The 27,367-nt window shown below is 39.1% G+C and overlaps 2 protein-coding genes across 2 annotated transcripts; both read left to right on the top strand.

Annotated features, from left to right (window-relative positions):
• Positions 1 to 3,823: 3,823 nt before the first annotated feature.
• Positions 3,824 to 21,903, top strand: filip1b (filamin A interacting protein 1b). Its single transcript, XM_049740110.2, has 6 exons — positions 3,824 to 4,437; positions 11,432 to 11,717; positions 12,283 to 12,456; positions 12,539 to 12,717; positions 16,862 to 19,649; positions 21,361 to 21,903. Exons 2-6 carry the CDS (start codon positions 11,439 to 11,441, stop codon positions 21,565 to 21,567), a joined length of 3,627 nt encoding a protein of 1,208 aa, XP_049596067.1. The 5' UTR covers positions 3,824 to 4,437; positions 11,432 to 11,438; the 3' UTR covers positions 21,568 to 21,903.
• Positions 21,904 to 22,541: 638 nt separating this feature from the next.
• Positions 22,542 to 26,200, top strand: LOC125980690 (cell cycle control protein 50A). The gene is made up of 7 exons (XM_049740111.2): positions 22,542 to 23,014; positions 23,735 to 23,854; positions 24,114 to 24,221; positions 24,294 to 24,381; positions 24,448 to 24,591; positions 24,683 to 24,892; positions 25,077 to 26,200. The coding sequence occupies exons 1-7, from the start codon at positions 22,766 to 22,768 to the stop codon at positions 25,268 to 25,270; spliced, it is 1,113 nt and encodes a 370-aa protein (XP_049596068.1). The 5' UTR covers positions 22,542 to 22,765; the 3' UTR covers positions 25,271 to 26,200.
• Positions 26,201 to 27,367: the final 1,167 nt, after the last annotated feature.

The following is a 27,367-nucleotide window of genomic DNA, read 5'->3' on the forward strand; positions in this document are numbered from 1 at the left end:
CTGCTGCGTGTAATTCTATCTCCATTCCATCCTCCTCACTGTGGACACCAGTACCAGCCTGCTAATCCTCTTTTAGGTTCAACGCTTTCAGCCGTGGCGCTTCTGATCTAATGAATTCACTTCCACAATCACTCTGACTCCCTCCACAATTTTGTCACAGTGTAGTCTAAAACACCTAGACCAGAGGTGTCAAACTCAAGGCCCGGGGGCCAGATACAGCCCGCCACATCATTTTATGTGGGCCGCGAAGACAAATTGTGCATCAAATTCGTGTGTCATTACTAGAATTGCAAATTGTCTCCACTTTTAATAAGATCTTTTTATTTATTTTTTTACTATTTGACCAGTTTTTACTCATCTGATTTGAAAACAAGTTATTTATCAGTTTGTTTCGTCACTTTTACTGTATATAATATGAGGTGCTCATACATTTATTTGGGTTGACAGTCATAATGGCCCTCCGAAAGAAGCTATGACTACAATGCGGCCCGCGAAAAAAAATGAGTTTGACACCCCTGACCTAGACCATCACTCATCCTTTCATTCTACATAATCCAGCTAGATAGACAGAAAGACATAAACACACCTCGAGAGATATCTACTAAGGGAATCGATGTTTTTATCAACTGATGTATTAATGCAGGCATTCTTCTCCCAGACTGGTCTGCAACTTTGATAAAAGTTTCAAGCTCTCAGTAAACAAATGTTTTATACTTTCTGTTTTCATGACCTTTTTTAGTGATAACATTACTGCTTCCCTTTTTAATCCCATTATGGCCTTGGCCCTGCGTCTCTACGTTCCTTGGATGAGACCAAAAAAAGTGTTGCTAAAGCGGCAGCAGTGTTTTGACGACAGACACAATCATTGAGCCCCTAAGGAGAAGTGGAGGAATAAAATTGGTGCTTAAAGTACAGATTGGGAATTGCATGACCACATCGAGTCTTAAAAAAATATTATTCTATATACATACATAAAACATCTATCAAGTTAGTGTGGGAATGTTGCTATTCAAACTGCCTACATTTCTTCTCGGATTCATAACACATGTGCCCAAACAGGTCATGCATGTATTACATGCATCATAAAGAGGGAAATCATAACAAGCCTCTTCCTCGCTGCTTCCCGCCACATGACTTCATTTTAGGGTGTGGGAATTATGGCCTTCCATCAAAATACTCTTCTCATGATCTCATCTTGCATCACCCTTCCTCTTTGATACCACAACATATGTCATCCTTCCGAATATGACAAGGAAAGTGTTTGATTTGATTATCTTTTGGTGACACATAAAAAGTAGTAGATCTGGTTATAAAGCTTGTGGAGTGACCTCCTGTGACCTAACACTCACCCGTTGTTCTGTCTTGCACAGACACACACATAGACGGAATAAAGTGATAGGTGAGGGATGTCAAAAGTTATCAATCGGATGGCCTGTGCAGTGTGCTTTCACTTCATCAACAGCATGACATCAGCACAACACCCGCCCAGTTTGATAACGACTACAAGAGAACAATACTGCTCTTGGCTCAGATGCCGCATGAATCACAGAGGATGGAGTGAGTGCAGTCGTCACATCATTTAAAATAGCCCCTCAGTGACTTGATGTGACTTTTTGTTTGCTTTGGTTTCCAGTTTCTTTATATTTACCAGATGTTTACCTCGATGTGGTCAGCAACACTTGATTAAACTGCATCACATGGAGTATTCCTGCTGTCCAAATTTTGAAAATAATTTCATGATTATTTTTTTTCCAATATTTTTTATTTTTTTACCATTATTTATTTATTTATTTAAAAATTATTGAGCAATCTAAAGTGCTATAATGCTTTGCTCGCTTTTACACTCGCTGAACAAACGTCCAGATTTTTGGGTCTGCTGGAAAGTGATGATTTTGGAGGTACAGGAATTCGACCCAACGCTAATGATATGTTTGCATGAACACTGAACATTAGGAAAAGAAGTCAGCCAATCCGAAACTAAAATAGCAATGAACATTAATAAGAGATATATAGTACCAGTGCAAAATAAAATAATTAAACCTGCATTTAATTAAATCCTGTTCAGCCTAGTCAGTGTGGTCAATTATTAAAATCAACCTATTGATTTTTTATTTTTTTTTGTAGTGGTTCTCATTAGGTTTGTGGGGGAGCTGGAACCTGTCCCAGCTGACATAGGGCGAATGTCATCCTGGACTGGTCCCAAAAAAATTGCAAGGAGGAAACAAAGAAAACATTCATAGCAAAGGAACATTTAGAGTCTTCAATGAGCATACCATGCAATATTTTGGGGCGGGGTGTGTGAGAGGAAGCTAAAATACCCAGAGAAAACCCAGGAAAACACCAGGACTGGATATGAAATCTACATAGGAAGGTCAGAGCCAAGATTTAATTCAGGGACCTCTTCTAACCACAACTATTTGGTACATATGTAAAGCTATGGAACAAAGACAAGTGGTTAGCGTTTTGGCCCATAATAAGACAAATCTACTTGTAAAAGAATAGTCAGTGAACCTCAAAAGGCTAATCACTACAATTGTGTCTGTCACACAACAAGAGTTCAGACTGCCATCATGCATTTGTTACTTGGGACATTTTTGGCTTCCTTTTGGTTTTTGTGGATTTTTTTCTCAAAACAAGGGCCATCCTTTCCAAGAAGTGTTAAAAGAAGAGCATTACCATAGAGTGCATGCATTCACTTATGGTGCAGGGTGGGTCATCAGTTTGTTTTGTGTCAAGGTTTCAGATGGTGTTTACGGAAATAGTTTGAGTAGCAGAATTGTCATTGAATTGTTTTATACAGTATTTATGGCCGAGAATTGTTTCGAATGCAAATATGAACTGTAATTAAACTTTAATACTGCACTACAAAAAAATCAAGTACGAATTAAATCCAAGACACCCATGGATTTGCATATTCATAAAAATTTTTCAACATTAAAAAAACTTTTTTTTCCCATATTTTCCTCAAATTTTATGGAATTTTTTTTTAATGGGAAATCTTTCGGATTTCTGAAATTTAAGGGTCGGCCAGTTCTCAGCACCTGCAAATAGCAGCGGTCCACAGTCCTTTCATGATGAGAAAAATAATATACTCATTGATGTCCCATGCGTGTCAACAGTCTCAGTCTGACATTGCATAGAATTATTCGTCCATCTAATTTTTTATATTGCTTACCCTATTCAGGGTCGCAGGCACCAGGTCACCAATTAATCACAGCGCAAATATAGAGACAGACTATGATGCACATTCACATTCACACCAGCTGAGTTGGAAGTGAACCAACACTGCCTTCACGGGAGTCAGACAAATGAACCTCAACATCGGTGGCCTGACATAACGTATCTCATGTCCTCACAGTGTACATCAACTCCATACGAAACACATGGTACGCGTCCACAAAAGTTCAAAATGATCCATATTCTCAGTTGAATCAAAGAAATATCCAAATACATAATTGTTGGCTTTTGGGCCTCTTCTTGCAGATCAATGAGATCATTTGAACAAAACCATGTGTTGCATTTGAGTGTTGACTAAAAGCAGGTGGATCTAAGTTCAGAAAAAATAAGCTATAGAAGCAGCAGCGAGGTCAAAAAACGAGTCAACAGAGAGACTATGTGCAATTGTAACACTTTTTTATTATCGCTCCTCTTTTGGACCTCATTGGACCAAGCGAATCTAATGAAGTGTATTGTCGAGTTCATGACTACAGTAATGGACTATGCGCTGATCTCACTGTCTAAATTTACATTGTAGCAGAGACGGCGAGCAAGTGTAGCTACAGAAGTGTTGGAAAGTTTGGCTCACGCTCACACTCCAAGACCACCTTTACGTCAGCAGTTGGTGGTTCCTTGGAGCAACTTAAGGGTTGGGTGTCTGCTGTCACCGGACTTTCCGAGCATGATGACATGGTTCAGCTGTCATCTCCAAGTCAGCGAGGAGCGTTAGCGGTCTCGCTCGGCCAGCCAAGTCGTCTAAGATTCAGATAACCTCAGCTGCCAACAGTACCCAGGCTGGCAAGAGAGGAGAAGTTAAATATAGAGGGGAACTTTTTTTTGGATTCTAAAGAGAAGAATTGCAAGGGATGCTCAAAAGATGTACGTAAAGGACAACAGTCTTTCTTTTTATGTCAATACTTGTCCGAAATGGCTTCTGGAAAGGATTGTTGTGTTTTAGCACAACTGAATGGGCTGTGGGAGTGAACAAGGGAGGGAGGGTAAGAGAAAGAGAGAGAGAGTTAAGAGTGGGAAGTTACAGTGCTCCATTATTGCTTTCTTCTATTCCCTCCCTGATCTGACCAAGTAAGAGGGAAAGGAGCATGGGGATTTCTCAATAGCCAGTTCCAGCACAGGACATCTCAAAAGGGATATTTGTGGATGTTTCATTACCAGGATTATCCACGAGGGACGATTAATTAAACGTGGGTGACAACACAACAGGTAACTCCATTATTTGTACGTAACGAACTGTCAGATTATTAGGATGTCCTCAGTCATTGTTGCCAAGTAACAATTTGGTTTTATTTAAGTCAACCGAGCGCTCTATGTGAATGAACAAGCTTTCTTTTCAAAAGTATCAATTCTTCACATTTGTCACTAATGATTCCCTCATGACTTAAATATTGTGTTGTTCATGCTTGTAAGAGCTTCACTATTGTTCTAGTGAATAATGAGTGGTTAGAGTCATGAATAAAAAATGTGGATGAATGACATTTATTGCAAAACATGAATGTGGCCATTTAGTTAGTGTTTGCATGTGGGCAGAACACCACCAGAGAATGAAGGATGATAGCACGATGAGTCATGAGCATGAAGTCATAGAAGGACTATATGGATTTTCACTGGAACGGTTGCTAATTTCATTCAAGAATTTTTAACTGGAAATTACTTGACTAAACAGATTATCTTAACTGTGATGACCTGTGACGACATATTGGAATTTTACTGCTTTGAATGTGTTTGCTTACATCATCTGGTTTGCTTATCCTTTGCAATAAACAAATAAAAAGTCAACTTGATGGGTTTCCCACTTGACTTGACAAAAACACTCCCACAACACTTCTCAGCATCTTGCAGCATGATGACATATTTAAAAAATATAGAATCAATTTCATCTACATGAGGTCATCAGCCAGGAAGGAGACACATTCGTTCAGCCGCTACTCTCTATCCATCTGTCAACATACTGTATATTGTACACCGCCACTGTAAACCGAAAAGAAAACCTGACACATACTTCACTGGCGCTAACATTAGATGCCAGCACAGGGGTGGCTTTAATTACCCTCCAAGATGCATTCGGTCAAATGTCCAGAAGTCGCGTACAATCTCACACAGTCTCGCTCTTCCTGGAATGCAGCCTGCCTCCCTCCTCAGTTGATGTGGTATCTATGCCACAAAGAGAAATGGTGGCAATATTTGCCTCGTTAATGTTGTTGTGTGCTCATTTCAGCCCACCGAGAGTGCATCTTGGCTTGACGGAGTGCTGAATGTGCAGCCAAGTGGCTTTTTTTGAAAATGATGCATTTGTAATTATTGGCGGGTGAATGAATAAGAGTGTCAATCTTTCTAGTTTTATAAGATGGGCAAGATTTAACCTGGAATTTGTTAATGTCCAACCCTGAATGTGTGCTAATGGTTTATTGACTCAAGTAACTCAAAATTATTCATCTCATTATTTGATCTATCAGAGGGGTGTCAAACTCATTTTTTTCTCGGGCCACATTGTAGTCATAGCTTCTTTCGGAGGGCCATTATGACTGGCAACCCAAATGAATGTATGAGCACCTCATATTATATACAGTAAAAGCTACAAAACAAACTGACAAATTACTCGTTTTCAAATCAGACGAGTAAAAATTGGTCAAATATTTAAAAACAAAGATATTAAAAGGGAAGACAATTTGTAATACTAGTCATGACACATGAATTTGATGCACAATTTGTCTTCGCGGGCCACATAAAATGATGTGGCGGGCCGTATCTGGCCCCCGGGCCTTGAGTTTGACACGCGATCTATCAGATGAAGCACGCACTAGATGGTTATGGGCATGTTCATTCCAAGGTTATTTTAGAAAATAGAAAGTGAACATAGTGAGGTGAAGTTCACCCTTTCTGACTGACATACACACAGCATATGTTTAAAGTGTTTCTGATGTGTGTGGTTATTATTGACTTGCTAAAATTCAGCTCACAAAATAGTACATAAAACCCCACATAGACAATTAAACAGTCTCTAAATATTTCTGGTAAGAATGTGCTCTCCTTTTATTAGTTCTTGACACATTTACAGTTGGCTGCATCTTGTCAACTTGATTCCTTAATCTGACACCATTATGTCTTGTAATGGTATTATTGTAATATACAATATTACTGTTTTCATTCTTCATTCTACTTCAGGTTCCCTTTATAATCATCAATGTTGCTCCAGGTCCCACACAGCAATGTAACAATCTCGTGTTCCAGCCTCTAGAGCCACAAGGCCACATACCTGGTTTGGATTGAGTCACTCGCATGGCCTTAATAGAGAACATTACATACTGTGGCTTTAATGCGTCACGCATAGTCTTGACATAGCATACAACAGGGATGCAAAACAATTATTGTCTTTCAACGATTGTATCACCTATGACAGGGGTGTCAAACTCATTTTCTTCGCGGGCCGCATTGTAGTCATAGCTTCTTTCGGAGGGCCATTATGACTGTCAACCCAAATCAATGTATGAGCACCTCATATTATGTACAGTAAAAGCTACTAAACAAACTGGCAAATAACTCATTTTCAAATCAGATGAGTAAAAACTGGTCAAATATTTAAAAAAAAAGATCTTATTAAAAGTGAAGACAATTTGCAATTCTAGTAATGACACACGAATTTGATGCACAATTTGTCTTCGCGGGCCACATAAAATGATGTGGCGGGCCGTATCTGGCCCCGGGCCTTGAGTTTGACACCTGTGACCGATGACCTCAGGCTGTCTTTGTGCAGTGCAACTGCTTTTAAAAAAAATAAAGACAAGAAAGATCATCTTTCATATCAGAAATGCCACTAAATGTATTGGTGTCAGTTCTGCGAACATACTAAAGTACGCTATGGAACTTTGAGTCTGGTGGGTCTCAACGACAGCTGTCACAGACACATATAAGAGCCCCTGCAGTTGAATTCCAAAAATGTAGTTTAGACACATTTGGATGTTTCACAGATCACTGGTAGCCTACTCATAACTCACCTTGGTTTAAAAATAAGTCCTCTGACTCCATAGCAACTTAAGATCTTCTCCAGGTCATTTGATCCTGAATGGCAAGGCGGCAAAGCGCACTGGCTATAAACATTGGATTAGCTGCTAATTGGTGCCTAATAATGTCAGAGGGGTTCCAAGTCTCATAATTGGTCACTGCAAACATGCTGATAATTAGTTGCACTGCTACTATCTATCCAGAAAGGAACGATATTGTGCTGAAAGAAATTCAAACGTAAAGATCAACAAATTGAAAGTCGATTACATCATTGGGCCGTGATCATTATGCAATATCTTTTTTTCTCCCCATTACTCACTGGCAATGACTATTATTAACCCAGTTGACTTTGTTGAAAAGCAAGGTACATTTTGGATTGGCTGGCCACTACACTGTACAAACTGTACTGTACATTATGTAATAAAAAAAATTGAAATTAAGAGGAACGCGAAGGTCAATTAGGGTCATGGAATAGACTGTGATTAAATTTGAAATTTCCACTTGAGTCTTTTTGTTCAGAAAGTAGTTATTATGTTCAACTGTACCACTTCTGAAAGGAGAATTGAATCAGCCAAAGCATCTGCAAAAACAAGCTTAAAAACATATGAATAAAGCTGACTAGGACCAAACAATTAAGTTGTAAATCTTACATGGCAACATGATGACTGAAGTTTTGAACATTTTCTACTCCATAACTACGTAAAAATGAACCACCACTCTAATGCTCAACACGTTTCTTCCTGTTCGCCTTTTCTCATATACACCATTACTCATTTAATAGCTAAATCAGTTTTTTTTTAATTGTGAAAGTTTTCAAGTGTATTTTTATTACTAATTTCCATTTTACTACTGCAAATATTGGAGCATTTTTGAAAAATAAACTTTGTTTTGTCCATTTTAAGGGGAAAAAACACTGAACAATTTTCACAGTTGCCTATTTTGAAATCACACAGAACTTTACTATTTTTCAAACATTCAATATTTAAAGACGTCATACAATTGAAAAATGACTCCTTAAATCTATACAGAAAGTTCACAGGAATGACTGGCAAAAACACCAGCAATTAGTCAGTTAGCAATTTGGACTCACTTCTACTGCTTTCAGAGTCTCGAGAAGTCTAAAAAGTTCTAAAAGGTCACTAGAGTGGTAGTGACCAAGTGGTTAAGTTGAAACATTGAGTAGCCGCTTCCTTTTTTCCATGTCCTAGCTTCACCCTGGTCGCACCTGGCCTTTTAAGGGTACAGGGTGCACTCACCCATATGCTTGGTGACTCCAACGACTCATCAGCAATGTCACGAGTGAACACAAAATACATTTTTCACATGCTTACCAATAATTTCAAACCGATGTTGCTTTGACTTGTAGGACCAATTTATCTTAATTATACAGTTTGGCATTTACGAAAATGCTGCAGTGCTGGCGTCTGGTATTTTAAGCTGATTTATGGATGTATGAGTTACAGTTGGTATTTTCACAGTTTGCATACCAAATATGAATTTCTCGAGAATACGGCAAGTTACGTAAAATCTGACCCGTGAGGTCACTGGTCGTCTGGCCCAAAACGCGCTGTCCATCAAAATGCTGGAACGTACTGCTGCTTTGTACTGGTGAACAGCATCATGCCGGCCAAGTTTTCATCAACAGACGGATTGATTTGAAATGCTGACTCGAAGACGCACATACAGATTCAAATATCAAATCCAAAAATCTTGGCTGGCTTTGTCTCTCATGTCAGAATGAAATGGGCTCGCCAGCGTATTGCATTTTATAGGTGTCAGCTAAGAGAGCAAGTTGCCAAACACTAAAATTTTTCTTTCCTTATTTAGTCACAGGGAGTATTAGGTTATGATCACACCAAAGAGAAAAAAAAATCTTGACAACGCTGTAGGCAAACTAAAGGCAATGAAATCATTCTTTTGTTGGGTTATCAATCCGTTATGAAGATTTTAGACATTTAGCCGTATTCAAACTGTGCCTTTATTATCCTCTATTTTTATTGTTTTAATTTCGTAAACATTTGATCCTTTAACTTTACAGAAAAATGTAAACCAAATTTAGATCATGATAAAAGTCATGTAGCAACCATTGGTGGTATCCACCCACTGACCACTGACATCCTTTATAGCTCCTTTTTTTTCTCCTGCTTTGGAATGAGGCGCTATAAATACATGTATGTATGTCTTTGTGACAGCTGGACTTGCCATGAGTTACATTTGGGTTCCCCATTTTAAATTTAGGATTTGTTTGTGGCCTTTCTGGCTCTGTCCTATGACATTATATTGCACCAAACAATCAGTAACGTGGTAAATGTTCGGTGTGGGCAGTCTGGTCGTCACCGAAGACCTTTGACTAAAGCTTGATTGTCTGACAGATATTTTTTATTCTTCATTCAGACAACTGGGAGTGCTGCATGCCAGACTGGAATGTAGGGTCACGTGACTTTGGAATGCCCATTTGTTGCTCAGGAGAATTCAATATAGTCAAGGCTTCATTGACCAGGCAAAGTGGATCAAACAGGAAAGGCATTGAACTGATGGCAAATTCTTACCATTCCTGTCTGACCCTTATCAAATACAACAATGTCATCAATATAGCCCAGACAGTATCAGGATGAGATTTCAAAAGGTTCACAATTTAAGGCTCTTTTTTTGTAGTCAGGTACAAAAAAAACATGGAGCATTTTCATTTTTGTGCTGGTGCAGACAGAGTTTGGGAATTTGCGTTTTGGCAGCGCGAGGGCATCTTCTTTTACATGCCCCGGAAATGGATTTAAAGGAAACAAAAGGAGCCACTTTCATCGGCGAGGAAGTGTTCACTTCCTCAACAGCGCAAACGCCCCTTTCTAACTGTGCCCTTCCACAAAAATACCAAAGGAAAAACACTGCACCTAAGCGCACATTTGGACCACATGCACCGGGATAATCAATATGAATCAATTTGCAAAAATTTTGTTGTGAAGGTATCCTTCATGAAATTTCAGTCAGACATTTTCTTAACGTAAACATTATGCAGTCAGCTAGCTCTGTTGGACCACGAAGAGTTTCCCTGCAATATGAGACCCATACCGTAGTACTCTGTCATCAGCCCAGTATGTAAAAATAAAGCACTCAAGGACTGATTTTGTCACCAGCATTCAAAGTATCACGCATGATTCATCGCTCGTGCCGAGTCGGGCAAGGTTTAGATTCGGGACATTTGTCATGTCTCATTCAAATGTGTCAGTGCTGCTTAGCTGAACCCTGGAAGCATTTGTGTGTGCTGTATGCAAAACAATGCTTAGAATGGCATGTAGGAAAAATAATCAAGTAGGACCCAGAAGTAAAACGAGGTATACCCATCATGTGTAATTTTGTTCTGGTTCCTTATCTTCTGAGAGATGCAGTTTTTGCTATCTTGTATTCTTCCCCCTAGAAATAGGGTCGCTTCAGAAAGCTCAGTTTCAAGCGCCATTAGAGTTACTGCATTTAAGATTTGACTTTCTTCTGAGACAGAATCTTCTACAGACCAGATTCCTAAAAGTACAGAAGTCCCAGTTGCATTGTTGTGTAATTTGCACATATTTGCCTTTGCTTCACATTTTAGAACACTTCAGAAAGTCTGTTCTGTCTGATGATGTTTTCTTGGAACTCACACAGGGAGATAATGTCAGTTCTAAAGATTACAAACATGATTTATCTCAAGGACAGGTTGAGATTAGAAACACAAATGCACACATAAGAGACAAACGCACACACTCCCACTTTGATGAATTAGTACAGTGTGTTGAACAATGAGCACACTAAGTCATAGTCTTCCCCCAGGCTCTTTCCATCTGTGTTAAAATCATTAAGGGAAGCACACTGCTTCTAACACAATTAATAGTGCAAATTGCACAATTAGGGTTAGAAATGTGTTGCACGCCTTGATTTGATTTAGATATCAGATATGAGCTTCAAATAAGCAGCACATCATTTCCAGGAATTCCCCCCACATTCCCCAAAAATTCATGTTAGGTTTATTGAAGACTAAATTCCCATTAGGTGTTAATGGGAGTGACTGTCCATATGCGCCCCACAATTGGCTGGCCAACAATCACCTCGCTCCAGCTCACGGGTTATCATCAAGTGTTAAAGAAAATGGAAGGGTTGGATGTACTAAAAAAAAAAAAAAAGAACAAGGGCATGTTAGATTACATACTTTTCTCTGTTCTCGGCCCAGGCAGGAGATGAGATCCAAAAGCAGTGATGTGGCGCAACCGCCCAACGGGGTGCTCGGAGTCCCACAGGATGACCATGACCTCAGCCATGAGCAGGATGTGTGTATTGCTGTGAAGAACATGAAGGCCAAAACTCAGCAGCAGGAGGGTGAAGATAACATGGAGGTGATATTTGACAAAGAGCAGACAGTGATGGACTCTAAGAGCGAAGAAAAAAAAGGTGCTGTCCTCAACCTGTCCAAACAGGATCTGCTCAAACTGCTGGGGATCATGGAAGGAGAGATTCAGGTGGGTCCAACATCCTATCTGACACAACCAATGTTTCAATGGCGGAATGATTCAGTTAGGTAACATTTTTAAAATATTTGGACTATAATTGTGTGAACGCGAATAGAGTAACACACTGATCTCTGGGATTTAAGTTGACCTAGACCACCACCTTGTGGTTAAGTGTGACTCTTCACTTTAATAGAAAACAATGTTTTCCCAAAGCTCAAGACCCATATTTGAAATTCCTCTAACGTGCAGTGTTGTTAAGATATCACTAATGAAGTGATTCATTACTGCATATTAACACAACATCAATAAAAACAACACAACATGCGCCTGCTTGTTGATTACATTTTCCTCAAGTATGATGGATGATCCAGAAATCAATTTCCGTCACATGATTTTGGGGAAATAACAAAACAACTGTTGCATAACAACCCCGAAAGCAAAGTAAATCCCTTCATTTGTGAGAAAAATAGTACAGCAAACTAACTTAATTTGATATTTCCTGCTTGCTAATTTCCTGCACTTCAAGCTGCATTTTGCTATTTTAATCTTTTTATATCTTTCTATGTGCCTGCAGGCAAGAGAAGATGTTATCGGCATGCTAAAATCGAAGCAGCCCCTTCAAGTGACCACTGCATCAGCAGAAAGCTGTGAAGCAGGTAGCTCGGCCCTCCAGGCCCTGCAGAGGGACGGCCTCATCGCCGGCACCTCGCCAAACATCCACAGCGTCTACCAAAAACCGATGATTGAGGTCAGTCGTGGCAATCTTCTGCAACAATTAATCATCGTGTTTCTTAAAATAATCACAGCTTGTGCTTTGTGTTCTTTTGCAGCTGGAGCGCCTGCAGGAAAAGCACAGGGAAACGTACAGGCGGATGCTGGGACAGTTGCTGCTTGCTGAAAAGTGCCATCGTCGAACTGTTCACGAGTTGGACAGCGAGAAGCGCAAACATGCCGATTACATGAACAAGAGTGATGATTTTACCAATCTCCTTGAGCAAGAGAGAGAAAGGTGAGGAAAAACGTGTTAATTATTGTGGTTGTGTGGTTGGCAGAGGTGTAAAACTGAAGCACAGGTTTGTGGTTAAGTGTTTTAACTTGCCTTTATAATGTAGGAAGGTAACCAAAATGTTAAAACATTAAATACAGAGTTGCAACGATTAATCTATTCATCGACAACTATTCGATTATCAAATGAATCGATCATTTTTTAATGCTCGGTTATCGTTTGGTTGCCTTTTTGATTTAAAATTGTCCAAATTTCAGCTTCTCGATGGTAAATGCTGTCCTCCATGAAAGCAGACTGATTATATTTGTTTAATTAAAATGAAACATTTGCTTTTACTTTGGAAAACGATAATCAATGTTTTTGCTTATTTTCTGCCAAATTAACCAACCCAAAAATTAATTTTCCACACTGTTAAGTTGACATAATATCCTGTTATTGAATAAACAAGTAGAACTTAAAAGATGCTTTTAAAAAATCCAATTTATCAATTAATCAAAATGAATCACCAGATTAATTGATTATTAAAATAATTGTCAGTTGAAATAAATATTAAATATTATTTAACTATTAAATGTAAATAACATATTACAAGCTACCACTTAAAAAGTGAGCAAAGCGGAAACTCTAGATGTGCGAGGTGTCTGGTTCTTCACAAAAGGAGATAAGGGTTGTACAAAATAGAAAGAGAATCAAGAGTCCATGACATCACTTCTGAAATGATGTCATCCCATAGGCTGTGACCTTTCCCTTTAGGTCATGATGGGAAGTGTGTTGGAGAGACAAAGGGAGGGGTACCGCACACCATGGATATTGCGTCACGTGGATACAGAGGGCCTCACAGACATCAAATGAGCTGTTTATCTGCACTGAATGCAAATACGAACGGAGCCCCTACTGATGAAAGTACTCACAGATGAAAGAGAGTAATTGGCAGTTGCTATGCTGAAGGAGAATTCTAGGCTACACATTCAGTGGATTCTCCAAAATGAATCTTGAATGGTCTGGGACACCGAAAAACAACATGTGGAAATGCCCAAGCATTGAAAATGTAACAACTTAATTACCCCTCAGAGTGGCAAATTTGTTTTCAAACAGAAGACAAAAAATGAGTGCCAAAGAAACAATTTGCATGTGAATATTTTCTGTTGACCTTTTAACCCATTTCCCGTGCAGCAAATGCCTGCATGAATGAGAATCGAAAGCACAGCGGAGGGAATGATCTTCAACTTCAAGTCAGCCCTGGCTAAGTGGCTGTGACAAGAGATCTTTGCCTGAGCGGTAGTGTCTTAAGTCCACCCAAGTCACTGTTTAGATGTCAGAAATCAAGACTTGGCTACACTCAATACATGAAAGCTCGTATGACGACATATAAGTAACACTCGGTGCACAAAGAATCCTTACGAAATACAAAATTATGCTAATAATAATAATAACGATAAATAAATATATGCAGGATTCCTTATCAAGAAATATATAGAAGCACAAATATATAAAAAAAACTGTGTTGCTGGTCTATCTGCAAGTTTGCTACTTTGCCATTCTCTCCTTTAGTTCAAATGGGAAAAATCTCATTTCCATGAGTGTGATGTCCTCCAGCATTCTGGGTGAGGGCTAAGTGGAGTAAGAAAAAAAAAAAAAAAGAATACTCGTGTGCCAAACAGTCAGAGGAATGCAGAAAATGGGCACCAAATAAGCTCTTTCAAACTGGTAACTATGGGCAATTTACAACTCTCAGATAACAGATCAATTTGTATGTCAAGAACCTCAAATAGCTAAGTGACATGATGGTTGATGCTTAACAGGAGAAACAAATTCCACTCTTGGAAGGATGTGTCAATTCATGCACAATAAGTATAATTTAAGATAATTGTAATTAATTATGTTTTTTTTTTCTTGGTTATCTTATATCATGTAAAGTGGAAATGTGTGACGTGGCCCATGGGCTGCAGCGGCAACTTTGGTAAATAAATAAATAAATAAATAATAAATAAATAAATAAATAAATAAATAAATAAATAAATAAATAAATAAATAAATAAATAAATAAATAATCTTTGGGTGAACAATGGCTGGATTTTTCTTTTTACAAAACCCAAAATAGTTTTTCAAACAACACTGATAAACATTGAATATTTTCCTTGAAAAAAATGGGAAAAGCGGATTAAAATTGGACAAATATGCCTTTCCTCATGTACTTTGCAATTTGCATTTTTTTTTTTTATATATATTCTAAGTCATGCTCCATTGCTGCTACTTGGAATCTTAACCTGTCACCATAAGTCTCACAACACCCATCTCGTAGTTACTAGAAAAGTTGTTATGCTGTTTTGGTAATTGCCTAATGTCCACATTGTTTCCAATTTGGTTTTCTTAACAGTACATCATTCTTGCTGCATTTCATCAACCCAATGTTGCAGCGTCACACATAATTGTGTTTTTCAGTCAACTGAGATAAATTCTACACAACACACTATTGCCGTGACAGCTTCTTGGCAGCTGTTCCCTTCAGTCCTCATCCTTTGGAGACAGAGGGTCTTTGCAGCCTTTGAGAAAATTCCTCAGGAAACACAGGATAAAATGTTGTGCCATGTGTTTTTGTAGTTCCCATAAACAAAAAAAAAGCAACTTTCAATGTATTTAAAAACTATCAACCTGATCATGGAATAATTAAAAAATATATTTAGTCATATTAGGATCAGACGTCTGCATTTTTACAATTCAATTTTAATAATGATAGAATTAAATCAAAGTCCAGTGTTGTGCATCACAATAGCCTTATTTTAATATTGTTGTCATGGTTACATTTTGTCATCCGTAATCTTCTCATCCAACCATTCTGTATCTGTTTCCCTCATCACATGGAAAGCGGTGCTCATCCAATTTCCCCTCAAGGGGAACAACACTGAACAATTCCTCCTGTTTCCTTTCATAGTTTTCCCCATAAAGTGTCAAAAAACTGAAAAATCCTCAAATGAACTTATAAACTGTGTGATGTTACTCAGTAAGACTTAAACTGTCTGGAAAATTGTTTGCACTGGCCTTCACTCAAACATGCCAGTATTGCATAAAAGCAGGAAAATTGGGGGAGTTTTGCAGAGCACTCCTCCTGTGGCAAAAATCCCACCCCTTTCACAGTGCAAAGTAGAACAGTACGCAGTCTCTCACTTTCTTCCACACGCACACACACAAACACACACACACATTGCCTTATAAGGATGCGGTGACATTGTGCACCATGCAGAGATCTGATGCTTCTGCACTCTAGTAATTCATCTTTTGTAGTCCTTAAATAAGCATGCTTGAGGTGTCACAGAGGATAATTTTTTGAAAAAGAGGTCCTGGCTACTGGTCACGCATGCTGATTGGATTTTATATTACTGTAATTATCCTTGTGTGTTGCTTTTAGAACAACAGTGGTAAGTTCTGATTGAGTTCTTTTTCTGATTGTAGAGATTTAATGTTGCATTGCAACATGATTTTTTTTTTAAACTGAGATATAAATACTTGTTTATCGACTAATATTTCGTGTCTTTCGAGGTTTATAGCTCAATTATGGTTCTGCAACGTTTGCGGCAGTGTAGAGGGAGAACATGCAACATCGCACTCTGCTTGGCATGCATTTTGTTGGAATCTGCATTAGCATATTGGAAAGTAGAAAATATAAAAGAAGTGAAAGGATTGCAAACACCAGTTTGTGTGTTAGTTCCTACTCTAATTTGGGAGGAAGGGATTAAGTACTATGGGGGAGCTGGATGTAATATTTAACCCTGGTTTGGCTCAAGTGTTAATTGTGTTGATGAATAATTACCGGCTTGTTCTGTATTGTCAGTGAGCTGGATCCAATCCTCAGCGATTTGGGCAGTTAAAAAATCATTGTAGATAGAAATGCAAATAAAAGTGACATGCAGGAAATATATAAAAATAAATAGTAATAGTAGTAGCAGTAGTAGTAATATTACTAAAATTGATCATTTAACTGCAATAATTGTTAAATATCTGCCCAAAGACCACATTATGGAATAAAAATAATTTATATGTGTACAATACAGTCTTAAGTGCAGAAACTTGGCAAGTAACAAATACCCATGAGATTTATTACATGCTTAACTAATGCACAAAATTGATTTTTCCTTTTCTCGCCTTTTAGACTAAAGAGGCTGCTTGACAACGAAAAAGCCTACCAGGTGAAAAAGGAGAAGGAGCATTCTAAACGTCTGGCCAAGGTACAAGAGGAGCTGGTGAAACTGAAATCGTTTGCCCTGATGTTGGTCAATGAACGCCAACAACACCTGGAGCAAATGGACCAACAGACTCAACGGGTCCAGGAAATGAGCCAGCAGCTTCAGCAGCAGAGGAAGATACTAAGTGAAGCCAGGGAGCACGCTCAGGAAGATGCCCACAGGGTTCTGAGCTTAGAGGCTGAGCTAAAAGAAAAAAACGTCACATTTGCTCAACAGCATGAAGAGATGAACGCTAAGCTTGCCAGTCAGGAGCTCCTCAACCGTCAACTCAACTCGAAAATTCTCGAGCTCATGCGTACAGTGGATGAGATCGAAGAGAGTAACAAAGCCTTGAGAAAATCCGAAGAGGAACTGCAGGAGATGGACAACAAAACTGGCAAAGGAGAATGTCTAAACTCTAATTTAATTACCGAGCTTGAGAATTTAAGGAAGCGTGTGCTGGAGATGGAAGGAAACGATGAGGAGATCACCCGAGCAGAAAATCAGTGCAAGGAGCTCAGGAAGAGGCTACAGGAGGAAAATAACAAAAGTAAAGAACTTCGGATAGAGGTAGAGAAACTTCAGAAAAGAATGATAGATTTAGAGAAACTTGAAGGTGCCTTTAACGTAAGTAAGACGGAATCTGCTCAGTTACAAGCTGCTTTAGAAAGAGAGAAGGGGCTGAGCAAAGAGCTCTCTGATGAAGTTGTGACGCTCAAGATCCGAATGAAAGAGCTTGAATCCTCTGAGCTTAAGTTGGAAAAGTCTGAGCTTAACTTGAAGGATGACTTGGGTAAGCTGAAGTCGTTGACTGCAGCTTTAATGGAGGAGAGAAAGACTTTGTTGGAAAGAATGACGTCGGATGAAAAGAAAAAGGAAGACTTGACTAGAATGGTCAAAGATGAGCAGAGTAAGGTGATGGAGGTGACAGAAAAATTGATAGAAGAGAGCAAAAAACTCTTAAAGTTTAAAACAGAAATGGAAACAAAAGTTGACAGTCTGACAACAGAAAAGAGGGACCTCAACACCAAGCTAGCATACGAAACAGATAAAACAAAGGATCTTCTTTCAAAGGTTAGCCAGATGAAAAAGAGGTTGGACGGTTTGGAGCAAGCAGAAAGGTTGTCTGCAAACAAATCGTTGAAATGTGACCAAGGAAGATCTGCCGATGCTGGCAAAAAAGAAGATAACAAAATCAAAGAGCTAACCTTTGAGATTGAGCACCTAAGAAATCGTCTCAAACAACTTGAAGTGGTTGAGGGAGATCTCATCAAAACAGAGGATCAATATGACATTCTGGAGAAAAGGTTCATAACAGAACAAGACAAAGCCAACATACTTTCCCAGCAAGTAGAAGCCATGAGGAATCAGATAGCACGGAACAAAGCCATTGAGAAAGGAGAGGAGGACAGCCAGGAGGAAGACTTGCGACAACAATACAAGAAAGAGGAGGCTAAAACCAGAGAGATGCAAGCAGATGTTGTGGCTCTAAAGGAAAAAATACATGAACTCATGCATAAGGAGGACCAGCTTTCTCAATTGCAAGTCGATTACTCAGTCCTCCAGCAGAGGTTCTTTGAAGAGGAAGAGAAAGCCAAGAGCATAGGCACTGAGGTTCTCCATTTAACCAAAGAGCTGGAGATAGCAAAGCGCCACAGTCGTGCGTTGAGACCCAGTTTGAATGGACGAAGGATGGTTGATGTTGCCGTCACATCGACTGGAGTACAAACAGAAGCACCGTCCAATGGGCCAACAGAAGAAGATACTCCGGCTGGTTTTATCAGGAAGTCTGTTCAAGAAGAGAATCACATCATGAACAATTTAAGACAGAAGAGCCTGAAGAAGCCAACAGAAAAGTCCGGTGGCATTGAACGTTCCCCTTCATCTGGAAGTGATCTCAGTATGAAGAAATCCTGGATTCCTTGGATGAGGAAGAAAGACACCAACTCTCACGAAACCAGCCTGGAAAAAACGCATATCACAAATTCAAACCTGACTATGGCCCACAAGCAAGGTCAGCCTTTACACATCCGAGTGACACCGGACCACCAGAACAATATGGCCACCCTTGAAATCAGTAGCACCACTTCTGAGGATGTCTTCTCAACATCAACCCCACTAAATGCAAACCCATCACAACCCAAATCCAGAATTACAATCATTCCAACACACTCTGCTACAATTCGGGGAAGGTCCGCTGCCAATGGACATCAGGGTCCAGAAAGAACCAAATCTCCAGTCACCATCACAACTATTTCCAGAGCCAAGTCTCCAGACAGCAGCCAAGCTTCCTCGTCTACCTCGGGAAGGCCAATGTCTCCTGTCACCATCATGACAGTTAGCACCACGGCAGTGGCTGACACCTCTTCCTCCCCAGAACCCCAAGAGATGACCATGGGCCGGGCTGTGTTCAAAGTTACCCCTGAAAAGCAGATGGTCCCTGTACCTATAAGGAAGGGTCACAACAACACCAGCATTATCACCACCACTGATGATAACAAGATCCATATTCATTTAGGTAATAATCTGACCCCAAAGATGGTGGTCAGGCCGGTGTCTGCCATAACTGAGAGTAAGGAACTGACCCTGTCGACCGGGACAGTGTTGCGTGCCCCTCGCCAAATCACCACAACGCGGACCACACAGAACAAAGTGACGAGCAGCATTACCATTTCCCCTGTCGCGTCAAACATGAGCAGATCCACACAAAGCATGGTACGTTTAATACACAGCAACGGTACAATGATATTTAGTAGGGTGCAAAGGTTAAAGGCTCGCTGTATTGCTCATTCACAGCAGTCGTTTTGTAAATGAATATATTTATATATTTGTTTTGATAAGAATCCAAGTAAACATGAAAACATTTGTGTCAATTGAACAGCTCACACACCAGAATCTAAATCTACCTGTCCATCACTTTAAACCAGGGGTGTCAAACTCATTTTTTTCGTGGGCCGCATTGTAGTCATAGCTTCTTTCGGAGGGACATTATGACTGAATGCATCTTGGCTTGACAGAATGCTGAATGTGCAGCCAAATGGCTTTTTTGAAAAAGATGCATTTGTAATTATTGGTGGGTGAATGAATAAGAGTGACTGTCAATCTTTAAGATTTAACCTGGAATTTGTTAATGTCCAACCCTGAATGTGTGCTAATGGTTTATTGAAACCAGAAACTCAAAATAATTCATCTCATTATTTGATCTATCTGATAGATAGATGTCAAACTCTTTTTTTTTTTCGCGGGCCGCATTGTAGTCATAGCTTCTTTCGGAGGGCCATTATGACTGTCAACCCAAATAAATGTATGATCACCTCATTATATACAGTAAAAGCTACAAAACAAACGGACAAATAACTCGTTTTCAAATCAGACGAGTAAAAACTAGTCAAAAAAAAAAAGATATTAAAAGTGAAGACAATTTGCAATTCTAGTAATAAAACATGCTACATGCACAATTTGTCTTTGCGGGCCACATAAAATGATGTGGCGGGCCGTATCTGGCCCCCGGGCCTTGAGTTTGACACCTGTGCTTTAAACGAACCAGGAAGTAGCCTACTAAATAATGATTGAAACAAAAAAAAAAATCTTTGACACAGATACATTATGACCTGTTGCACAGTATGATATCTGTAAGAGGGATAATAAATATTACGTCTTTACAAAGGTAGTCACACGTTGATTGACACTGTAACAGAAGTGATCATTTAGTAATATTGTAGTTACACAAACTTGATTTACATGAGAGCTAAATCCTTGAATCAGATATCATTATCCTCTGATATCTGATCATAATTTTTGTGGCTTGCCGTACTGCTAAAATAACAAATCCAATGTGTTGGCCAAATACTTCAGCATCTTTTATTCAAAGACATAGAAATTGTGTATGGTACCTGAAACCATTTTGAAGAAGAAAAAAGTGATGATGACTTTTCACTGATAAAATAAATTAATAAAGATTAAAGGCTCACTATGTGGATGGAAGGCCATGAGAGCAAAGCAGTGTTAATGTTTCAGTGGACCTTATGATATCCTCTTTGTGACTCAGACTGCTAGCGTGACAAAAAGGCCCTATGGGCTGGCCTGGGCACAGCAGAGCTAATGATGTGGCATTTTGCCACCCTGCTACAGGCATGCTGCAATTTATATTTGTTTCACAGTGTTTACATTCACAAACAGATACACAGAGCTCTGTGCCCCCCGGCTGACAAAAAACAGCCTTGCAGCAGTAACAACACACAGAAACCAAATGAAAGAATGAATAAATATTTGCATGTTCATTCTGTTACCGGCCAGTGAGTTAAACTGTTTAGAATTTTTGAATTCCCGTTTTTCTTTTTGGAATATACATTTTCCATTCAAATGCCAACTGCTTTCATTCTTTTGCCTGAGAAACTGTACTCTCTCTCTTTCTATTGTCTAACAGTGTGGGCACGATTCCCAGGCTCCTCGTACGGGACTGACCCGCATCCCAATGTCCAAGAGCCTGAAAACGGGGAAGACGGTGCTTGGTTCCTTGGGCATATCAAGTGGAGCGAAGGCAGAGTCGCGTGCTGAGAGTCAATCTATGAGGATAGAACTTAAGAAATCAGCCGTGAATGGCATTACTTATCAAAATGGAGGAAAAGGCTGATTTAAAAACCAAAATGGTGCTGTAAGCAAAAAATACGCATTGATACACAACAGCCAAGTGAAAATTATGTTTGAGCTCAAATATTTTATTTATATATAGCCTTTTTTTATTTCCCTGTCACATACTGTATCATATATACTTTTATTTACATAACTAAAATGTACGGGGAAAAGAGAGGTCAAACCACTCTGCTACTAATTGTTCATTGCATCACATATAATGAGAAACATTTCAAATGTATGCAGTATATTTTAAAGTAATTTGTGTTTTGATTGTATGTAAATCGTTTGTTATGGATTGTTAACATATTTTTAATAAAAATAATTTTGAAGTGTTCATACTCTGGGAAAAATTCTTGCAAATTTACTGTCTTTTATGCATGGATTCATCTTTCCAAGCAGAATCAAAAATTCATCTTTGCAAGCAGAATCAAGCTGCTCTTTGTTTCACTTATGCACTTCTGAAAGGTTAACATGAGGTAATACAGGGGTGACAAACTCGTTTTTTTCGCAAGCCGCATTGTAGTCATAGCTTCTTTCGGAGGGCCATTATGACTGTCAACCCAAATAAATGTATGAGCACCTCATATTATATACAGTAAAAGCTACAAAACAAACTGACAAATAACTCGTTTTCAAATCAGACAAATAAAAACTGGTCAAATATTTTAAAAAAGATATTAGGAAAAGTGAAGACAATTTGCAATTCTAGTAATGACACGAATTTGATGCACAATTTGTCTTCGTGGGCCACATAAAATAATGTGGTGGGCCGTATCTGGCCCCCGGGCCTTGAGTTTGACACCAGTGAGTTAATACCTTGCTTCATAACAATGAGAGAGAGAGAGAGAGAGAGAGAGAGAGAGAGAGAGAGAGAAGAAATAAAAGTCAACACTGTAAATACTGCAGCCAATAAAAATTAAATATATTTTCCTGTCACTGACAGCGTCAGTGGGCGTTCCTTTGTGACGTCACATTACGCGTCAAAGCCTATCGGCTTAGCTACTTCCTGTTTCTTGGTGTAAGATGGAACTATTACAACCAAAAGAACCGATGCAATTCTGAGCAACTGTTTAGATTTCTAATCGGGATTTTTTTTAGCTTACCTTAAAGTCACGTATTTTGTTTTTCTTGTGGATCAGAACGGTGAGTGAGCGGCTGTCCACAACAGTATTATTTACTAAGAGCGGATTGCAACCATGATGGCGTCGAGCTACAACGCTAAGGAAGAGGACGGCCATCACTCAGGCCCCTCTAATCATGGTGGCGCTGGGGCCGTTAAAAGCAAGAAACCGGACAATACTGCATTTAAACAACAAAGACTACCTGCTTGGCAGCCCATCTTGACAGCTGGAACTGTACTCCCCGCTTTCTTCGTCATCGGTCTCATCTTCATCCCCATTGGCATCGGCCTGTATGTTACGTCAAACAACATCAAGGAGTATGAGGTTGGTCCAGGTTCTCTTACAACCTTCTTCTGGTCATATCGCGACGTCCAGGCAGCTGCAGTGTCATTTAACCACAATGTCATCGCAATCGGCCACGTAGGCCAACAGAAAAGATCATAAGTGCCGACCATATGGCATGCTACTTTCGTTAGCTCGTTCGGTTGACACTACAACATACAGTACAGAAAATGTCAACAACAAATTAATGTAGAAGTTCATTGGCAGAAAAAAAAGCAGCAATTATGTCTTGTGCTTAATTAGATTCATGAATTCATCTTTGTAAACAAGCTCAAGCTGTTCTATTTGTTTCCAGTTACATGCTTATAAAAGGTTAACAGTAGGAGTTAATGTCTTACTAAAGGAGCAGTCACATTGTTTAATGAAAGCCTGAGTCTAAAGACAACATACACGTACCGATACAAATCAGAATTTTAAATATGCAGCTTTACATGCTCAGCAGGCTTGACACTGATCATTTTCAAGCAGCTCCAGTCTACACCAACTTCTTAAGTTGGTTTTAAGAGAATGTGACTTATTTGCACATTTTATTTTTCATTTTTAGGATAGAGCAAGACCATGTATGCTGATTAAAAGATGTCTTAATTGGTGTATCATATGTCGTTTGGAATAAAATGGACAGTGAATTATAAAGCATACGATCAATATGAAGTTTGTTTACAATTATTTGAATTTATTAGATGCTATGTGTTTCATTTTCAGATTGATTACACCGGTGTGGACGTGTCAAGCCCATGCTATAACTGTGCAAAAAACTACAGCTGGGACAATCCGACACCCTGCTTTTGCTCTGTGAATTTCACTTTGGAGCAGCCATTTGAGGTGTGTCCTACCGTACTCTTCATGCACTCTGCATACACTCAATGAATAATAAATACACGTTTCAGTGCAATATTGATAGTATTGCTTGGTGAGTGACATTAAGTGGGGGGTGGACAGAAAATCTCCATTAGCATCTAATTTTAGCTCAAGTAACAGGACACTTATGATTGATTCCTCAAATTTTAGTGCAGGGGAGAAGTGACCAGATTCCATCTTTTAATCTTCACATTCAGTAACAGTTTGTTTTCCCCCTTTCCAGAGCAACGTCTTTATGTACTATGGCTTATCAAACTTCTATCAGAATCACAGACGCTATGTGAAATCCAGGGATGACAGCCAACTGAATGGGGATCGTTCTGCTTTGACGGTATGGCTTTAAAGATGTTCCATTCCATTCTGCAGAGATGATTATCAAATAATGAAACTGATTGCCTCATAGAATCCTAGCAAGGAATGTGAGCCTTACCGTACCAGCGAAAACCAGCCCATTGCTCCTTGCGGAGCCATAGCCAACAGCCTCTTCAATGGTAAAAGCAAAGTAGCAGTATGCCCGCAACACATACTCTAAAAACAAAATATGTTTTCTTTTGCAGACACTTTGGTTCTATATCATATTGAATCCAATGGCACCAGAATTAGAATCCCCCTGGTAAAGAAAGGCATTGCTTGGTGGACAGACAAGCATGTGAAGTTTAGGAATCCTGGTGGGAATGCTAATCTTACCGTCGCTTTTCAAGGTAATTCTATCAAGTATGGCATGAAAAGTCGAGCGTTTTTCTCCGCTCTCAATTGCTACAGGCGTACTATTTGGGTCGTTTTATTTCTCAGGTACTAACAAGCCGGTGAACTGGAGAAAGCCAGTGTTTGAGTTGGACCCGGATGACCGTGATAACAACGGCTTCATCAATGAGGACTTCATTGTGTGGATGCGCACAGCCGCCTTACCCACTTTCCGCAAGCTCTACAGGATCATCCAGAAGAAGTCGAGCACAACCCCAACGCTAGCTAGCGGCAGATATACCTTGGACATCACCTACAGTATCCTTTTGTAGTCTGATCAGCACAGTTGCAAAGAAAGGCCAGTTTGGGTTTGAACTTTTGCGTGTTGTTTCTGCTAGAATTTGTAAGGTGGGTTAATATTATGTACTGCTGTGGGCCAAGTTTTCTTTTAATCTATTTTCCAAAAATCTCCAGTCACATTTCCTTCATGCTGTATAATCAGATTACCCCGTCCTGAGCTTTGACGGTCGCAAGCGAATGATCTTGAGCACCATCTCCTGGATGGGAGGGAAGAACCCATTCCTGGGCATCGCCTACATCACCGTGGGATCCATTTGCTTCTCCCTGGGTGTGGTTCTGCTCATCATCCATCATAAATATGACTCACGCAACAGTAGCGCAGATATTCAGAATTAGATCCCGACTGCTGAGCGTCCATTGTGGACTGCTTGGTGGTTTTCAGCGCAAATACACTGGTCATCTGTAAACGTATGTGCAAGAGCAGTCCCATATTTGTCCTATCAAAAGCTGTGTTTAAAAATAACAGTACAATGCCAGAGTCTTGACTGCTTCAAGTTGGCTGCTGCGAATGTCATTTTGTGTTTTAATTTTTTTAAAATGTGCTATTTATGTATATATCAAAGTATGTGTTGTATCTTAGCACAGCTTTGCGAATGGCTTAATTATTGAAGGGCATGTCTATTATATGTCAGCTTTTGTCCATGTCATGTTTGACAAAATATCCTGCTGATGAATGTACTATTACATTATATTGACCTCATACCTCTAGGTTTAAGATGTTGAAAATGAGAAAAAAACCTTTTCTCATTTTCTACGTTTGAGGTGTTCAAAATGAGAAAAACCTTTTCTGGTGCATCATCAAACTTGGTAAACAATGTTAGTAAGAAGTTTGCCCTCGTCATGACCAATTACAAATAATCTCAGCTTGCTTTCCACTTTTCATAAATGTACAAAAACTGGATGATTATTTATGCATGCAACAAACTTACACTCCATTGTTAACTGACTCGAGTTTTCTGTGTGGTTGATAAGTGGTAAGGGTTCTTCTGTTAAATTACATTGCACAATTATATTAGTGTTGACGAAATGATTTGCACTTAACGTTTATTTTGTCCAAAGTCCCCTAGGGTTAGGCTCTAGCTCAACCTGAATAAGATTAAATGGTAAAAAAAAAGAATAGCGGTGCGACCCGACCTCACGCTCACACCTTTCAGAATTTCCACCTGTTTTAGTACACTTTTGTTAAAATGTGGAGTCTTTTGTGAAATTGAAATGAGTGGGCTTTTACAAGGTTAACAGATTCCAATTAAAGAATTTGTCAATGTCTGCGGTTTTGTATTTTATTTCCACATTCCATTATTTCATCTATTAACAAGTGCGGTTGCTGCAGGATAGACAATTTTGTTTTTGTTGTGAATAAAATCACTTGGGGGAAACCTGCAATCCTGACTTGATGAAAGATTGTCACACTTATTGAGTATACTGTGCTTTGGAAGTTATATTGTATATAATTGTTTTGCATTTTGAAGAAATTCTTTCATATTGGGGGTTTGCTGTACATCATTTGGCATTCGGCCGTCTTTGTAATAACACAGATTGGCCAGCAGATGTCCCTATTTTGCATATATTGGGAACTTTCTTGGAAACATTTGAGCTGTCTTTTTTTTTTTTAAACAGTTACTGAGCCATTGCAACCAATCCAGTCGTTACAGTTTTTAACTCAGAATTAGATAGCTTAGTTAAAAACAGTACGTATGGGGACATTAGTCATTGGCCAATGGGCTTGCTATAAGAGAGGTCACTGCAAGGGTGACTTGTTTACAACACTTCCCATAAAGCAAAAGCACTATATTATTTTTGAAATATTTTCCTGTAAATTTAGGTGGTGCGAGTTAATAGTTAATAGCACTGGCGAGTATGTGTTTTATGTTGAACCAGCTTTCACTCTTTAATCCTGTTTGAACAGGATGGCAGTACTTATTCATCAGAAGGGTGGATCAAATATCTGATCCACAAAACTCCCTAAGTGAGACTTGATGGGTCATGTCTGATAAGAAAAAAAGACAAGGAAAAAAACACACACACATTCTAAGTCCAATTTGTAACCAGAGTTGGGATCTGATGTATCAAATTAAAACACCAAATCCTCCAATCATCCTTTTGCCCAATCTTACACACAGTACACCAAAATCATTCTAGTAGTCCATCTTATTCCCTCTTGCCATTAAAACGACACATCATCTTTCTGTATTTTAGGTTTATAAAAAAAGTGTTAAAAATTCATGCTAAAGCTGTATTTTTGCATATAGATAATTCCTCCAGCAATTGTCATGCAGTTTTCAGTTTTGAGCTCCAGAGAGCACCAAAGAACAACCAGTGACACAATAAGGAAACGGCGCCTGATGAAGTCCTTGAACTTTTCTTAAATAAACTGACATTTTCACAAATGTCCAAATTTCTGTGAAACCCAAATAATGAGCTAAACGCTCTTCA

Source organism: Syngnathus scovelli, chromosome 14 (genome assembly GCF_024217435.2).
Source record: "Syngnathus scovelli strain Florida chromosome 14, RoL_Ssco_1.2, whole genome shotgun sequence".
In the NCBI taxonomy this organism is placed as follows: domain Eukaryota; kingdom Metazoa; phylum Chordata; class Actinopteri; order Syngnathiformes; family Syngnathidae; genus Syngnathus; species Syngnathus scovelli.

Excerpts from the sequence above, each read along its gene's own strand:
- filip1b (XM_049740110.2), top strand. The coding sequence starts at position 11,439 with ATGAGATCCAAAAGCAGTGATGTGGCGCAACCGCCCAACGGGGTGCTC. Across the intron at positions 12,457-12,538 it reads ACCAAAAACCGATGATTGAG|CTGGAGCGCCTGCAGGAAAA; the intron begins GTCAGTCGTGGC and ends GTTCTTTTGCAG. Across the intron at positions 19,650-21,360 it reads GCAGATCCACACAAAGCATG|TGTGGGCACGATTCCCAGGC; the intron begins GTACGTTTAATA and ends ATTGTCTAACAG.
- LOC125980690 (XM_049740111.2), top strand. The coding sequence starts at position 22,766 with ATGATGGCGTCGAGCTACAACGCTAAGGAAGAGGACGGCCATCACTCA. Across the intron at positions 23,015-23,734 it reads ACAACATCAAGGAGTATGAG|ATTGATTACACCGGTGTGGA; the intron begins GTTGGTCCAGGT and ends TTTCATTTTCAG. Across the intron at positions 24,592-24,682 it reads TCTTACCGTCGCTTTTCAAG|GTACTAACAAGCCGGTGAAC; the intron begins GTAATTCTATCA and ends TTTATTTCTCAG.